The sequence below is a fragment of the Equus przewalskii genome, chromosome 4 (assembly GCF_037783145.1).
Source record: "Equus przewalskii isolate Varuska chromosome 4, EquPr2, whole genome shotgun sequence".
Lineage (NCBI taxonomy): Eukaryota > Metazoa > Chordata > Mammalia > Perissodactyla > Equidae > Equus > Equus przewalskii.
Window position 1 is genome coordinate 7,968,904 of NC_091834.1, and position 15,993 is coordinate 7,984,896.

General features: G+C 42.7%; 1 protein-coding gene across 11 annotated transcripts in view; it reads right to left on the reverse strand.

Annotated features, from left to right (window-relative positions):
* LAMB4 (laminin subunit beta 4) overlaps positions 1-15,993 on the reverse strand; it is a 111,742-nt gene that overhangs the window by 60,365 nt on the left and 35,384 nt on the right. For 7 of the 11 annotated variants that reach the window (XM_070615365.1, XM_070615361.1, XM_070615364.1 and 4 more), the window contains 5 exons: positions 13,547-13,726; positions 11,028-11,137; positions 8,799-8,878; positions 8,069-8,219; positions 2,239-2,370 (listed from right to left, as the gene is read on the reverse strand). In XM_070615365.1, coding sequence (XP_070471466.1) covers positions 2,239-2,370; positions 8,069-8,219; positions 8,799-8,878; positions 11,028-11,137; positions 13,547-13,726 — 653 coding nt within the window. The remainder of the gene's footprint in view (positions 1-2,238; positions 2,371-8,068; positions 8,220-8,798; positions 8,879-11,027; positions 11,138-13,546; positions 13,727-15,993) is intronic. The other 4 variants (XM_070615370.1, XM_070615367.1, XM_070615369.1 and 1 more) reach the window with 1 other exon arrangement.

Consider the following 15,993-nt stretch of genomic DNA (forward strand, 5'->3'; position numbering starts at 1 on the left):
TGGGCCGCCTGCAGCGGAGCGCGCGAACTTAACCACTCGGCCACGGGGCCAGCCCCCTTTTTCCCTAACTTTTGAACAAGGGGCCCTGCGTTTTTATTTCACCCTGGGCCCTGCACATGGGTCTGAGCACGCAAGGAGTAGACTTTAGTCGATGCTGTTAGTACACTGCTGGGTCCCTTTTACTGGGCCACTCTATCCAGCCACCAGTTCTGTGACTGTTGGCTGCTATGGTTCTCCACTGCTTCCTTCTCTTGAGAATTGCCCTTGGCTTGTGGGAGCCACCTCATCTGGGAGGCTCTCTGTATCAGCCCTGGCAGTCTACAGCCATGACTGACTGACGTGGGATTATGACAGGCTGGCCCTTTGGCCTCCGTGGGGGAAACTGTGGTGAGGTTCATCTTTCAGAGTTTCCCCGGGAAATCAGGCCAAGGCGAGACTCTACCCCAGGCCCCATCTGTGCATCACTTTCCCCCTCCCCAGCCTTCTGTCCTCGCTTTCTTACAGGTTTCTCCTGATGAGCGCTTCCTCAATAAAGCACATGCACCGGAATCTCCATTGTAATCTATGCTTCTAGGGGACTCAACGTAAGACAGTGATTCAGCATGCAGGCACGTGCACATGTTTTTACAAAAGTTTCACATGAAAATATGCCTTCATTTCATATTCTTTTGTTGCACTACGCTGACCTAGTCAATTGATTTCATGACCTACTTACTAATAGGTATGACCTGAAGTTTAAACATTACTGATCTATGGGCCCCTAGAGATGGAAGCAATTAATTACGTCCAGATGTCAGAGTAGGGAATGTCCGAGAAAGATAAATTGAGTCTTAATGGATGAGTGGAAGTTTGCAAATCAGTAATACAGAGGTGGTCATTTCAGGCAAAAGTCAGGAGAGCAGGTCGTGGATGCTTACAACACTGTTTCTCAAAGTCATGGAGTGCCGTATCAGAATCCCCTTGGGGTACTTGGCAAATATGCAGATTTCCTGGCCAGTCTCAGATTCCCTGATTCAGCGTCTTGAGGGTATGGTCCTGTGAGTCCGCATTCTAAAGGAATTCCCTGAGCAATACTTATGTCCAGTAAAATCTTAGGCTCACTGACCCGTGCCACATGGAGTGAGGGGAGGGGAGTACTGACTCACCGCCCCCTCCTCTCTTTCAGGTGGACTGCAGATGAAGGAGCCTGGACAGTCAGAGAAGGCTTCAAGGGTGCATGATGTGGGAATACAAGCAAGTAGGAGAGAGCGAAGCCACCGTGACTGGTGCACATGGACCGAGAGGGAGGAAGAACCCCCTCCTGCATTCCCTGCCCTTCTCTGCTGGAGGTAATTCTCCTGAGTCTGAAGTCCAGATCATGTTATGTGCATCTCTTTTATGCTTACCCCCCACCCTCCCTGCCACACATTCGTTGTTTAATACATGGCTCATTTCCTCAAAAACAATCTTAAGTGTAGGCTCTGCATCCAAGTGTTTCTGTTGTCATTCATTCAACCATTTCAAGACTCAAGAAGGTCTCTTATGTGTAAAGAACTGTTTCAAGAGCTGGGTTTGTAAACAAGGCAGCCAGCGTCTGCTTTCGTTTGCTTTTCCAACATGCCCGTTCACGTATGCGCGCACAGGAACACTCAATGAAGACCTTGGTGTAATGGATGAACGAACAAACAAACAGATTGAAAGTGGCCCCGACTATGCATGAATAATAGTTGGATGGCTGCACAGTATTCGGGTCCCCCCCCCGCCCCCCAGGCCTTATGAAGCCATTGGAGGCAGGGCTCTGAGGAGGCAGCATCATCCTGGCACGCACACTGGCGCTGACCATCTGCATCTGCCTTAGAATCTAGGGCATCGCCATGCACTGTCCCTAGATGAGCCGGGCACTGTCCCCAGGGATATCAGCATGTCCTTTTTCCTCCAGCTAGGAGGAGTGCCATTCCTCAGGGCCATACCTTTCCTTACTAAAATGACAGGAAACTATGAATTCATACTACATGACTCTCCAACTCTCCAGAAGCCAGCTTTCCAGAAATTTTCGTTTTGAAAAGAAAGAAGCCTATTGAAGTTTTCCCCAGAGGCTCTAACTACTTTGAGCTTGCTTCTTCCTTTCCTCCATTCTATTCCTGAGGATAATGAGGGCTATACTGACTGAGCTCTTACGCGGTCAGGCGTGGTGTTAAGCTCATGACCTGGGTTATTCGTTTATGGACGACAGACAAAGGCCATGGAGAAACGGGTTACCTCACTCGGCTTGTCTGCACGTAGGCTTTGTTTCTGATTTCTCTTCAGTATTATGTTTCCTTTGTCAATTATGAAATCATTTCCTTGTTGCCGGAAATACACATCACATGTAGGCAAAGCTGTTGCTAATATCTTAAAAAGAAAAGAAGTGACAATGTAAGTAACCAGCAAAAGTTCCAATTATACCATAGTTCAAGGGTTCAGATTATACCATCATTTAAAAGGTAATCTTATTTAATAGCTTCAGGAAGCCTTCATGGAGGCAGTTTATAATTTTTTAATTTCTCTGTGAAAATGGGAAATTTTTGGTGGTCTTAAGACCACGTGTTGGGTTTTCTTTTTAAAGGATGCTATACTAGTGAAATTTTAAACTTGGAAAACATTTATTCTTATATGCTGCTTTTATGGTGTTTAAAAAAAGTACAGGGGCTGGTCCAGTGGTGTAGTGGTTAAGGTTGCGTGCTGTGCTTCAGCAGCCTGAGATTCACAGGTTTGGATCCTGGGCACGGACCTACACACTGCTCATCAAGCCATGCTGTGGCAGGTGTCCCACAAATAAAGTAGAGGAAGATGGGCACAGATGTTAGCTCAGGGCCAATCTTCCTCAGCAAAAAGGGGAGGGTTGGTGGTGGATATTAGCTCAGGGCTAATCTTCCTCCAAAGAAGTACAAAAGCTAGGTTTTAATGTGAAATCTCAGGGAGAAATAGAAAATCAACAATAGACATGGTACGGATATTCAAAGATTTCTTATATTGCAACTTTTGACACTCTCCAGACCAATTCCTCTTAGTTCTCACAGTTTATAGGATTCGGCCTTTTAAATTCCCAGGAGAGGTTATACCAGGACAGCCAAATTCCACCAGCCAAACTAAAGCAGAGGAATTGCATTCACGCCACTCCAGTTTCCTTCAAATCCTGGTTTTTGAGGGCTTCTCTTTTATATCATCTCCTGGGTCATTCAGCTGATGACCCAGTTAGAATCTCCAATTGCTTGTCTCCAAATTTTCACTATACCCTGCACACTCATGTTGGCTTGGTTAGTGTTTCATTGTTGGTTTTACCAACAGCATTTTTAATTTCACTGATGCCCTGGTTGTTCATCATGAGCCTTCCGCCCCCAAGTCAGCTGTGGTCTGCTTCAGAAACCACCTTATTCTAGGGTTTACTATTCAGATTCTCAGCCACGCTCTCTGACCAGCTGCTTGACTTCTCCGCGATGCTGACCCTTTGGACAGACCACACTGGATTATGTTTGTTTGTCCTCTTCTTTCTTTTTTCTCACCAATTGTAGTCATCTTGTAACATAGAATTATAAACTATTCTACTAATTTTTTTTTTTTTTAAAGATTTTATTTTTTTTTCCTTTTTCTCCCCAAAGCCCCCCGGTACATAGTTGTGTATTCTTCGTTGTGGGTCCTTCTAGTTGTGGCATGTGGGACGCTGCCTCAGCGTGGTTTGATGAGCAGTGCCATGTCCGCGCCCAGGATTCGAACCAACAAAACACTGGGCCGCCTGCAGCGCAGTGCGCGAACTTAACCACTCGGCCACGGGGCCAGCCCCCTATTCTACTAATTTTATACAGAAAACGTATTATGGAATTAACTTTATACGATTCTATACTATGTTATATCATTAACTATACTATGTTAAATTACATATTATATATAATGTAATATGTATATATAACATTCTGTGTTACTATATATATTATTAACTATACGATATACCAACTATACTATGCTCAACTCTATACTAAGCTAAATTTGATCAACATTAACTTTTGTGACCACAGGTAGTTTCCATAAGAAAATAAACTGGTGCTCCCCAAACTGCATACCAACCCTCTGGGGATCTTGTCAACATGCAGACTTGATTCAATAGGTCTGGGCTGGGACCTGAGATGCTCTGAGTCTAATGAACTCCCAGGTGATGCCAATATTGTTGGTCTATAGACCACATTTTGAGTAGCGAGGATATTGCCATAAACTGAAGGTTTGTGTCCCTTCAAAATTCATACCTTGAACCTAATCCCCAATGCGATGGTATTTGGAGGTGGGGTTTTTGGGAGGTAATTAGGTCACGAGGCCAGAGCCCTCATGAATAGATTAGCACGCGATAAAAGAGAGCTCCTTTGCCCCTTCTGACATGTGAGGACTTGGCAAAAGGACAGCTGTCTATGAACCAGGAAACAGGTTCTCGTCAGACACCGAATCTGCCGGTGCCTTGCTCTTGATTTCCCAGGTTCCAGAACTGTGAGAAATAAATTTACGTTGTTTATAAGCCACTCGGTCTATGGTATTTTTGTTATAGCAGCCCAGACGGACTAAGATAGTCCCACCAAGACAGTTAATTGTCATTCTTTTAGTTCTCCAGTTGGAGAAGTACAACAAATACTCATAAGATGCGGTCTTGGATTCACATCCTTCATATCTGCATCTCCATCCTTTCTCTTCTCTCTGCGACCTCTTAACTTAGGCTCTTCTTCATTCCTGTCTGGACTATTGCAGACTGCTCTCCCCCCATCCCGGGCTTCACTTCTGCTGGACCACGTTTAGAAGAACACTGAGGACAGTCTTTACCACGTCATTCCCTTGCTCAGAGAGCTCCAATGAGTCCTCATGGCCCAGAGAATAAAATTTAGCCTCTTTACTAGAATCTGATGTTCTTTCCCCGTACTTCTTCCCTGTGTAAACTCCCTCTTCTACCTGTGACTATACCCGCATTGATTCTCCCCTGAGCCATTACTTATAACTTTCCTTGGCTGGACTGTCTTCTCACCTAGTCCACCAATAGAAATTCTTATTGTTTTCAAGTCTCGGGCCAGATTTTTCTACCTGTGTGTTAAGCCTGTTCATAACGGATCACTCATGGCTCCAAAATCCTATCACATCTACCATATGGTCATATGACACAGCCCCCACCCTGAGCTATCTATGTAAATGTATCAGTTATGGTTAAAAACTCCTGGAGGGCAAGGACCCTAACTAAACCCTTTCTATGTCACCCTTAGCCTGGAGCTCAGTGGTATACATGTGGGTGGACAACACATTGATGGGTTAAGAGCATAAGTTTTGAAACCAGATGGACCTGGCTTTCAACCCAGGGCCCACTGCCTCCAGCTGTGTGACTTTGGGCAAGTCACTTAACTTCTCTAATGTTTTCCCTCATCTGGAAATGAAGGATGAAAACACTTAGGTTGTTTGGAAAGTTAAATGAGATAACATATACATAAAGTGCAAAGCACAGAGCATTAAATAAATGGAAGTTTTATTAATATCATCAGCAGCAACAGCACAGTAAGCACACCATAAATATTTGTTAAATGAATGCACAAATAATTAAATGGTGTCTAACTTAAATCTTTTCTACTATAATTAAAGATCATGTTGTTAGCGGAGATGAAAATTATTCATGTTACTACCCTTTGAACACTTAACATCAATCCCACCTTGAGTTTCCTTTCCTTCATTTATAGGTATTACTTTCCAATCTTTTCAGCAATTTTCCTTGCCATTTAAACCCACTCTGTATCCTTGATTTTTTCCTTTAAGCCATGGAGAGAGGAATAAGGATTCACGTCACACACTCTAGTCACAACCCCTGGTTTGGAGATGGATCAGCATATGTGATATTATCCTATTTAATAGCGGTCAGCTCCCTCCACACAGTGTGTCCTGAATAAATGGTAAGTAACAGTCCATCTATTTTAGAGAATCATGTTTGTTTTATGCCTTCTTTTCTGAAAAATGGAAACACATATATTTTTAGTTGTATAGGCAACTCACTCGTGTTTCTCCTCTACTCTCACACTATTACCACACTCACAACACTTCTGACACTGGGGGTGTGGCTTTATTCCCACACCAAACAAGTCTCTGACATCAGTAGGTGTCCTTAACTTAATTCAGTTCTGACGCTATCTGTCTGGAGTTAGTGTCAGATCCCATAGGTTAAGAGCTCAGTCCTACAAGACTGCCTCCCCTTTCAGATGCCAGTAGCATATCTAGATTATTACTTGTACTTCTGACCAACCGGCGATAAGTTGGGGCTCCCATGATCCCTTCCCTGAGTTTGATAATTTGGTATAAAGGCTCACAGAACCCAGGGAAATGTTTATTTATGTTTACTGGTTTATTATATAATAAGAGTATAGTAAAGGATAAACAGTCGGATGAAGAGATACATCGAGTGAGGACTGGAAGGATCCCAGACACAGGAGCTTCTGGCCCCATGGAGTTGGGGGGCACCACCCTCCCACACATGGATGTGTTCACCAACTTGGAAGCCCTCTGAACCCAGTACTTCGGGGATTTTTATGGAGGCTTCATCACAAAGGTATGATCAATCGTTAACTCAGTCTCCAGCCTTCTCACCTTCCTGGAAGATGGGAGATGGAGCTGAAAATTTCAAGCTTCTAGCCATGACGTGGTCTTTCTGGTGACCAGCCCCATCTTGAAGCTATGCCAGAGTCCAAGTCTCCTCATTAGAACAAAAGACATTCCTATCACCCAGGAAATTTCAAAGGGTTTAGGAGCTCTGGGTCAAGAACTGGGGTCAAAGGCCAAATATTACAACAAAAGACACTCTCGTGCTCTTATCGTTTAGGAAATTACACAGGTTTTACGAGCTGTGCCAGGAACCGGGGACAGAGAGCAACACACATATTTCCTATTCTTTCACAATAGTTACAGCCTAAATATAAATACCAACACTCCTTTTCAAAAGTTTTTTCAGTCACCACCATAAAGATGCAATCTTAAAGACCATGAAGCAGAATCCAGACACAGGAGGGCTTCATTTTGATTCCGCGAACCACAGTGGGAACCACAACGGGAACAGTGAATGCTGCCTGCTCCTGTGTCAGCAGAGGAGCAAATTCCAAGCCTCCTGAGGAGCACTGTCACCCCTCCCCACCAAGAGTGTCCAGATAAGGAAGAGACCTCAGGAACGACTGAGTCACTGGCACCTGGAGCGAGCTCCCCGCTTTCTATCCTAGTCCTGTCTTGAGTGTCAGCTTGCACATGCTTTCTCTCCTTGAAGACTTTCACCTCACATGACCTTTCCTTTGTTATATCCTTGTCTGTGGCCAGTCATATGCTTGAGAGGGTTACGGGAGTCTAAGTTGCATTTTCTCTAATCATTTCACGTGCGTGTGCTCCTCTAACAAGACTTCTAGAAAAATAGTTTTAGGGAAAATATCCTGCAGGGCTGTGACTTGTAGGAACCAAAGTAGAACACCAAGTGACATTTGCAACCACACACTCCCGTGAACACCACTGAGTTGCACGAGAACTGCTCATCTGAGATCAGCATCAGGACAGAGAGCACATCTTACACTTCTCTTGTGTCTTGTATCCATTCCTTCATTCATTCATTAGAGATCTATGAAGTTCCTACTATGTGTCAGGCACTATGCCAGGCACTAGAGCAACAATGGTGAATGGGATGCACGTCCTCCCTTCATCTCATCGCTTATAGGACTGTGGGGGAGGCAGACAAGCAGGTGCTCAATAAGCATGTTCTATCCACCAGGTGCATTGAAAGAGCAAAAAGTAAAGTCCGTTTCATCATAACTTAATCCAATTCCCACTTATGTACCAGGCTGTGTGCTAGAACTGGGATGCAAAGACACATAAAATGCAGACTCTAGAGCCTCAAGAACTTATTTAATCTGCACTTCCATGATATAATAAATTCTCCTCTCATCTGTGTTTGTGGGCAAAACCACTCTTTCCCAGGTACTTTACCCACGATCTCAAGGGTTTGCTGTATGTATTTACTGACACTCCACCAAATTAAGTCTGCAAGAAGAGGAAATGAAATACGAACCAAGGGCGCAAGTCCTTGCAGTGGCATGGCTTCCTCTGCCTCATAGAGATAGAAGTTCAAAGGAGCAAAGAAGTAGCCGGGGGCTGGTTCAGTGCAGCTGCGGCCAGTGATGTGCGGGCGGCATTCACACTGCCCGTCCTTGGGTGAGCACCTAAGGAAAAACAAATCTTTCGTGAGAAAACGTGGAGGAGGTGAGTGTTGAATGAAGGCTTGGGGGTGCCGGGGTAAATTCCCTGAGTTTGGACCCATTCTTTGAATCGATCCATCAGTCGTCCTGGGGAGGATGTCGAAAGGCCATGGGCTCTACATGTCTGGTCTTGAAAAGCAAATCCAGATCCAGGAAACCCAGGGAGCCATTCTTTCCTCAGAGGCTCTCTGGTTCTGCTTGAAAAACTGGGAAAAGGAGAGTGTAGGACCCCTCTTTCCAGGGCAGCAAAAAGTTGCTGTTGTAGGTAGGTCAAGCCATAGGTTCCAGGCATCTATTCCACCACCCCAGGGGCTCCCAAGGGCCAGAGTTGTTTATCTCACCCTTGGAAACATTTGAAGTAAAATACATCAATGGGGCTGCATTGACTGTCTCCAGACGGTTGCTTTTCAACGCCCTTTGCTTGTCATGGAATAAAATCCTTCACCTGTGACTATGATCCTATCGGAATAAAATGTGCTTTTGTGTGGAAACGTGAGAGAAGAATATTGCCACAGAACTTTGTCGCGCATCTTACTGACTTACACGTTCGAATAGGCCCCTCCAATATCACAGTCGCAGGGAGAACATCCGTGGAGGTGATTTTCCAGCCCCCAGTATCCAACCTACCAAGAGAAAATGCTCAGTTGATTCCAAGGATGAAGATATTTGCTGCTCTGAAGCACAAGATTAAAATCGCTACAACTGATTGATGCATACCAAGTAGGCACACAGCCTGAACGATCACACTGTACACTTGGTAATGATCCTGGAGGACACACACATCCCCCATTCCTAGGACTCGAAATGAAGGGGACAGGAGAGTTGTGCATGCATTGCTTCGAGTGGAAATGCAATGGAAACGCACAGTTCCTCTGGCAGTGCCAATTCACAACCCTCCAGATGGGCTGTTTGAGGCCAGTACGAGTAAAAGGTCTTCAACTAGCCTATTTGCAACCACTTTTGTAAAACTGATAGATTCCTGTACCACAAAACCCCTAGGGATTTTTACTTACACAACACTGAAATGTTTTGGGGTAAAAAAATCAACCAAGCTGATTTTTCAATCTTATGTGAATATCACAGTTTAGTAGAATTGTTTGTTTGGAAATAAGTTGTTTTGGCATGATAAACTGTCTGCACGGGAGAGTCAACTCTGTTCAAGACTTTTTCATCATTGCAACATCTTGATTTTTATTTAGCACAAACAGCTGGGGAGACACAAACAAATATTTCTGAAATCTGATAACATTTACTGTAAAATGCTCAGAAAAATACTTTCCCCTCCAATCTCTATTTAACACGCTCAGATAAAATTAAGCTCTCCATAGGCATGGAACTCTTATTTGAAACAAGTTTGCTAAGCATCCGTATTTTTGTTGTTATTTTCTAAAATTTTACACTTGACTTTACTCAAAAAGATTTATTTTAAACAAAAATGGACATAGTTTGTTACAAAATGCAGCAAAAGATTTGATTTTTTTTTCCAAAACCAAACTTCAGTTTAGGCAAAAACAATGTGAAATGAACCGCTTCCCTCAGGATGTGGTTGTGAAAACTCCCTCTAGGCAGAGTGGCTGTCATATCGGCCACCTCAATGCAGGTCCAGGGCACCATCAGATGGACGTGGATGCAGGGCACCTGGCGGATGCATGGGCTCAGCCACGGTGGACCAGTCCCCCATGAGGCGGCCATTGCTCAGTTATTTTCCTCCTGCAAACACAATCTAGTGAGCTGCACAGTGGCAGTTAATCTGCCAACAAAAAAAATCAGTCTGAGGTTTGTCTAGAATTATCTGATGTGGTGTCTTCTCTGATCCTCTTAACCAGCTCTGCATCCTTCTTCGTGTTGCCCATACATGGTCATCGAACTTGGCGTGGCTCACCTTCCTACGTAAAACTTCTGGATTACCTGCCCTGGCTCACACGGAGTTCCTTCTTCATATTTACTCCCTTGCTTTCTTTCCCCACCTCCTCTGCCCATCCTCATATGTTTTCAGTAAAATGGCTTAAAATATTAGCACAAAACTATGTCCTAATAGGCATATGTTTCTTATTTATCAGCGACATTTATTCAGACACATCAAGGTCACTGTTCTTTTATTAGGTTAAGCTTTTGTTTTTTTCTTTCTAAAATGTCATGCTGGGTTGCCAAGATTGGAGAACAAAGAAAAGAGTTGGGTTTTTAACTCCCTAATTGCATGACACATTTCTTATGGAGCAAAAAATGTTTTATTTTACTAATTTTAGACATACATGCTCATATGTTTAGTGGAGTCTGTAAAAAATCCAAGAGTTTATTTCCCACAGAAATCTATAATACCTTTAAACCTAAGTGTGCGTCTGTTTCTTTTTTAATGAGCTCGTTCAAAATATTTTTAGGCAAGGAGTGGTAGGGTGGTAACAGGACTGTGTGCAAGAGACAGAAGAAAAGGCCCCATGTTCTGGTGGGCAAAAGAAGGGGGCAGATAAATACTGTCATATTCTGCTGCTTGGCACTTTCAGGAGAACAGATAAAACTATTGATGTTGCTGCCTGGGTCAAGTCAGTCCACTCCGGTGGGGTGCTGGTAAATGTTTAACCACCAGTTCTCTGCAGGAGGGTTGGGGGCTGGTTTACAGTGTTTGCTGATTTCTGTAGTGTAAATACTTTTACCACAGGAGTACTGAAATACAAAAGGACGCGGCAAGCAATTTACAAGACCAAGTCTCTTCTCGTCAATGGCAGTAGAAATCTACATCGCTATGTACAAGAGAAATCACAGGCAAATACGTACAGCGCATTCATCACAGCGTGGTCCGGTGGCAGACGGCTGGCACAAGCATTGGCCTGTATCCACATCGCAGGGCGAGAGTGGCAGACTCCCGTGTGGGTGACAGTCGCAGGCTGAAACACAGCATGCACAACCATTCTCGTCTTTATTTCTCCACTCTTGTAAATGTCCGTAAGAGCTCACACTGAGCAAAACACGTGGCTACAAGGACACAGAGCAGCCCGCCCTGCCAAGTTTATTGTCTCTTCGGCTGCAGGATTATTGTACTGCATACAACCCTGCACAGGAAATCCAACACCAGACACTTCCAGAGCCCTCATGTAGTTCAAAGGCAATTAGGAGAGACAAGGAAGTGGAGGAAGTCATGAACACTGGAGTGCCTGGCAAAGCGATTCTGAGGGATGCTGGCCGCGTCGGGTGACTAGGGGCAAGGCTATTACTGACGCTCCTATCTGGCAGTTGCATCTATTATTTCTCTTCTTTCTCTTTCTTAACGCTTGTTACTTTTTCTCTTTATTCTCTCCCTCTTCTTTCTCTTCCACCCATAGACATATCTGCTTATGTTGCGAAGGCTAAGAAATTATGGAACCAGAGCAAGAAATGCATTTCCTCTGCAGGAAAAACCAGCGTTCATGGAAACAACCCAAACGTCCATCAACTGATGAATGGATCAATAAAATGTGGTATATCCATACAATGGAATATTATTCAGCCATAAAAAGAAAGGAAGTACTGATACATGGTACAAAATGGATGAACCTTGAAAACACTATGCTAAGTGAAAGAAGCCATCACAAAAGACCACATATTATATGACTGCATTTGTATGAAACATCCACAATAGGCAAATCTATAGAAACAGAAAGCAGATTAGCGCTTGCCTAGGGCTGGTGGAATGCAAGGATAGGCAAGTGGTAGCTGAAGCGTATGGGGTTTGTTTTTCTTTTTTATGGTAAAATACATACAACAAAATTTACCATCTTAACCATTTTTAAGTATGCAATTCAATAGTAGTAAGTACACACACATTGTCATGCAACTCCAGGATTCTTCCATCTCCAGAACTCTTTTCATCTTGCAAAATTGAAACTCTATACCCATTAAATAATTTCTCTCCCCACTCCTTCCCCCAGCCCTTGGCAACCACCATTCTACTTTGTTTTTATGGATTTGACTATTCTGGGTACTTTACATAAGTGGGATCAGAAATATTTGGCCTTTTGTGTCTGGCTGATTTCACTTAGAATAATGTTTTCAGAGTTCACTCATGTTGTAGCATGTGTCAGAACTTTCTTTTTTAAGGTTGCGTAATATTCCATTGTATGTACATACCACATTTTGTTTATTCATTCACCCACGGATGGGCACTTGAGTTGCTTCCACCTTTTGACAGTTGTGAATAATGCTGCAATGAATACGGGTGTACAAATATCTACTCAAGACCCTACTTTCAATCTTTTGGGTATATAGCCAGAAGTAGGGTATGGGATTTCTTTTTGGGGTGATGAAAGTGTTCTAAAATTGATTGTAGTGATGGTCACACAACTCTGACTATGCTAAAAATCATCAAATTGTACACTTTAAAGGGTGAACTGTATGATACGTGAAAGATATCTCACTAAAGCTGCTACAAAAGGAAATAAAAACAAAAGTAAAATCAGTATTTGGCCCATTCCCAGAGGGCATCAGGTTAGTCAGTGAACCAGGAGAAATGCCTGAAGGGCTGAAGGTGTGATGGGAAACTGGCTTGACTGTTGAATTCATTATCCTGAAATTTAATTTTGCCATCAAACTCAAGAAGAGCATTTTATTGCAGAAGGATTCAGCATGCTGCTCTCTAAACATGCAAATAATCCATAGTTCCTTATATGGGCAAAAATATACTGCATGACGCTGTGACCAAAGGGCAATTATTTACCCGGATTCCCTGAGGAATCTGCCACTCTCTGAGACTCCAGGCAGCTCTAAATTTCTATGATCCTAGAGCCAACAGTCTCCCCATTTGGCCCCAGAAAGCTCTGAGGTTCTTTTTCTTTCCCCACAACCCTCCTCCCTCGGTTCTTTAATGTTTTTCTTCCCTTTGTCAGAGAACATAGGGCTACTACTAAGAGGAATGAGAGAAAAGGGGAAAAAGAATTAAAACAAGGAAAGGAAAAGAAATCACTACTTGGAAATCGCCTAAGAAGTCATCACACTATGAAAAAATGCGTAATGTAATTTAAAGAATTTGTATGGGAGAATCCTAGCAGAGGCCATTTTTCTAAAAGTTTCGCAACTTGGCGTTAATTTTTGGGGCATTTTTCCCTGTGTTTGCTCCTGCGGCAAAAATGTGAGCGCCCCCTGCTGGTACTTTATGATAAATTTGGCAAACCACGGAGAAATGTTCTCTACTAAAATTTGCCTGAGGTTTGTATCTCTTTGAAAAACTCAGAAGCTGGCAGGACTCGGGTATTTCCAGTGACTGAATTGTAGGGCTGACAGAGGGAGGCCCCAGGTTGGCGACCCAGCCGCTGCTGACTTACGCTGACAGCCCAGGGGGTCGGCGGCGCTCAGTCCGTAGTGGTTGGGCTGGCACTGGTCGCACTTGGCTCCTTGCACGTTGTCCTTACACAAGCACTGGCCGGCCACAGACCCCACGGCAGGGTCAGAGTGGCTCACGCAAATGCCACCCGATATGGTCCCGTCAGGATCACATTCACAAGCTGGGGACACAGACATGCGTTATCTTAGTTAATTGCAAATTGCGGGAAACCTGAAATAAAAGCACAGCATTTTACCCACACTGTAACTATTTTACTTTGTTTTTAAATCGTTAAATATGTTTAAATAATTACATCAATGGGCAAGGGCTGCTCAGAAATGTTCCCAGATCTCTGGCCTTGGAAAATGTTGAATAATTCCATACATTTTTTTTTTTAAGACTTTTAAATGATTCTAAAGTAAGGAGACCAGAGGAAGGCTGCTATTATAATGAAAACTGGATGTTGAGAATAGATTGATTATTTTGGGGGTGATGAAAATGTTTTGGAGCTAGAGCGAGATGGTGGTTACACAACATTGTGCCAGTGAATTGTTGTTCATTTTTAAATGGTCAATTTTATGTTATGTGAATTTCATTTCGCTAAAAAAAAAGATTTTTAAAAAAGGATTCTAAAAGTGAAAATAAGGTCAAGACAGATTAGAGTGGGATGCTGTAATGAAATGTATGTGTAAATACAAATACATATATATAGAAAAGGCATCAAGGGATACGAGAAAGAAAGAAAAAAAAATCACACAAAATGTCTGCTGAATCTCTGAAACATGCTTAAGAAAGTAAGTCTGTTCCGCCCCATCACAGAAAAATATGTGCACGGACAAGCGCTATCATTCTTTTTGATTCTTCCTGGAAGGAGCACCGACAAGAAAGAAAGAGAGGGAACAGCAAGAAATGTTGATATCTTTGTTTTCTCTTTGGACATCGGCTGGTGGGACAAAAACTTGGATGAAGAGATGCTGGAAAAGGAGATAAACAGTTACCCTCAGCAAAGGAGCAACAAAAGTAGCATCTCCCTTGTTTTTTCAGTAGAAACTTAAAAAACTCAAGGTGGGAGTGTCATACGAAAAAGGATGCTGCTAGTGTGAATAATTCCAGAGGGTGGGAGTTACAAATGGTTAGGGCTGCCCCATAGAGCAGTGGCCCTGTGGTCATCAAAGGTGTCCAGGCAGAGGGTGGAACAGCACTTATTGTGGCTTTGATAGAGAGAAGTGCGTTTGTAGACATTAGATGACCACCAAGTTCTCTCGCATCTTTATGGTCCTGTGTTTCCAAGGAGTTCCACTTTTAAGGAACGTGATAAAGATGAAAAATGAATATCCTGATTCTAAGGAACAATTATGTTCATATTTATACGAGTTTGCTTTGAACTAATAAAAACAAAATCCTAAAGTCTAAAGCTATGTTTACGTAACAACCATTTAGGTTAGTGAGTTTAGCGGAAAAAACCCATTCGGACCAGTTGTTTGGTGTCGTTGAAGCAAATACTTGGTTGTCTGACAGAATCTTTCGATTTTCAATTGTTTGTTATTGGATTGCGACTGGTGATGAAACAGCACTGGGTTCTGTTTAGTTTGGAAAAACCACAATTTTCTTCTAATTGAAGCCAGTTCCTTCTAGTAAGGAAGGAACAAACTGGATTCAATTTAGAAGTAGCCAAAAGGAAAAAGCTCAGCTTTATTTGGGAGACACTCCCAATAAAGGGTCAGCACTGAGTTCCAGAGTATAATTTAATTATGCACAGAAGTATCTTTTGGGAAAGAGATGTGGATGAGTGAGTGGTAACTTTATTTTGAAATAACTCTATGTCATGGCCTTTAGGCTCAAATTCCAATAAAATCGCTTGGTGTCACACAATTTAATTCTAGCAAACTTTTATTATCAGTGGTTGAGTCTACCAAATCTTTGTTTTTTCTGTATCCCATCTGACTGTGTTTTAATCACGGAAGACTGAAAATTAGTCAACGCTTATGCTTGGAATCTGATTATGTAAATATTTAGGGTCAAACAAAGACCACTTAGAGAAAATTTATATGAGACTACTAGTCAGTCGTAATACACATCATTTGTATACACATGCTTACACACACATAAACATGGGTTTAGGTAAACTGGGGAGTCTCAGGATGGTACTTTTTACCAGCTCCTCGTCTGTCTTTGCTCAAAAACCTCCTTGTTTATAAAGAATGACTTCTTAATTTTATATTGGGGTACTAATTTTCTTTCCTTCGTTTCCTTCAAAAGCACCATCAACTTAATACTAAGTGGTTCTTAAGGAACGAGACTCTGGTTGATGTATTTGAAACACTTGGTTTCATTATTTCCAATCTCTTTCCAGATTCCTAGATTGTCTGTTTCCAAACATTGCATTTTCCTGATTCCACCTAAGAGAGCAATTTCATCTTCTTTTATGAATATATAGTTTTTAAAACA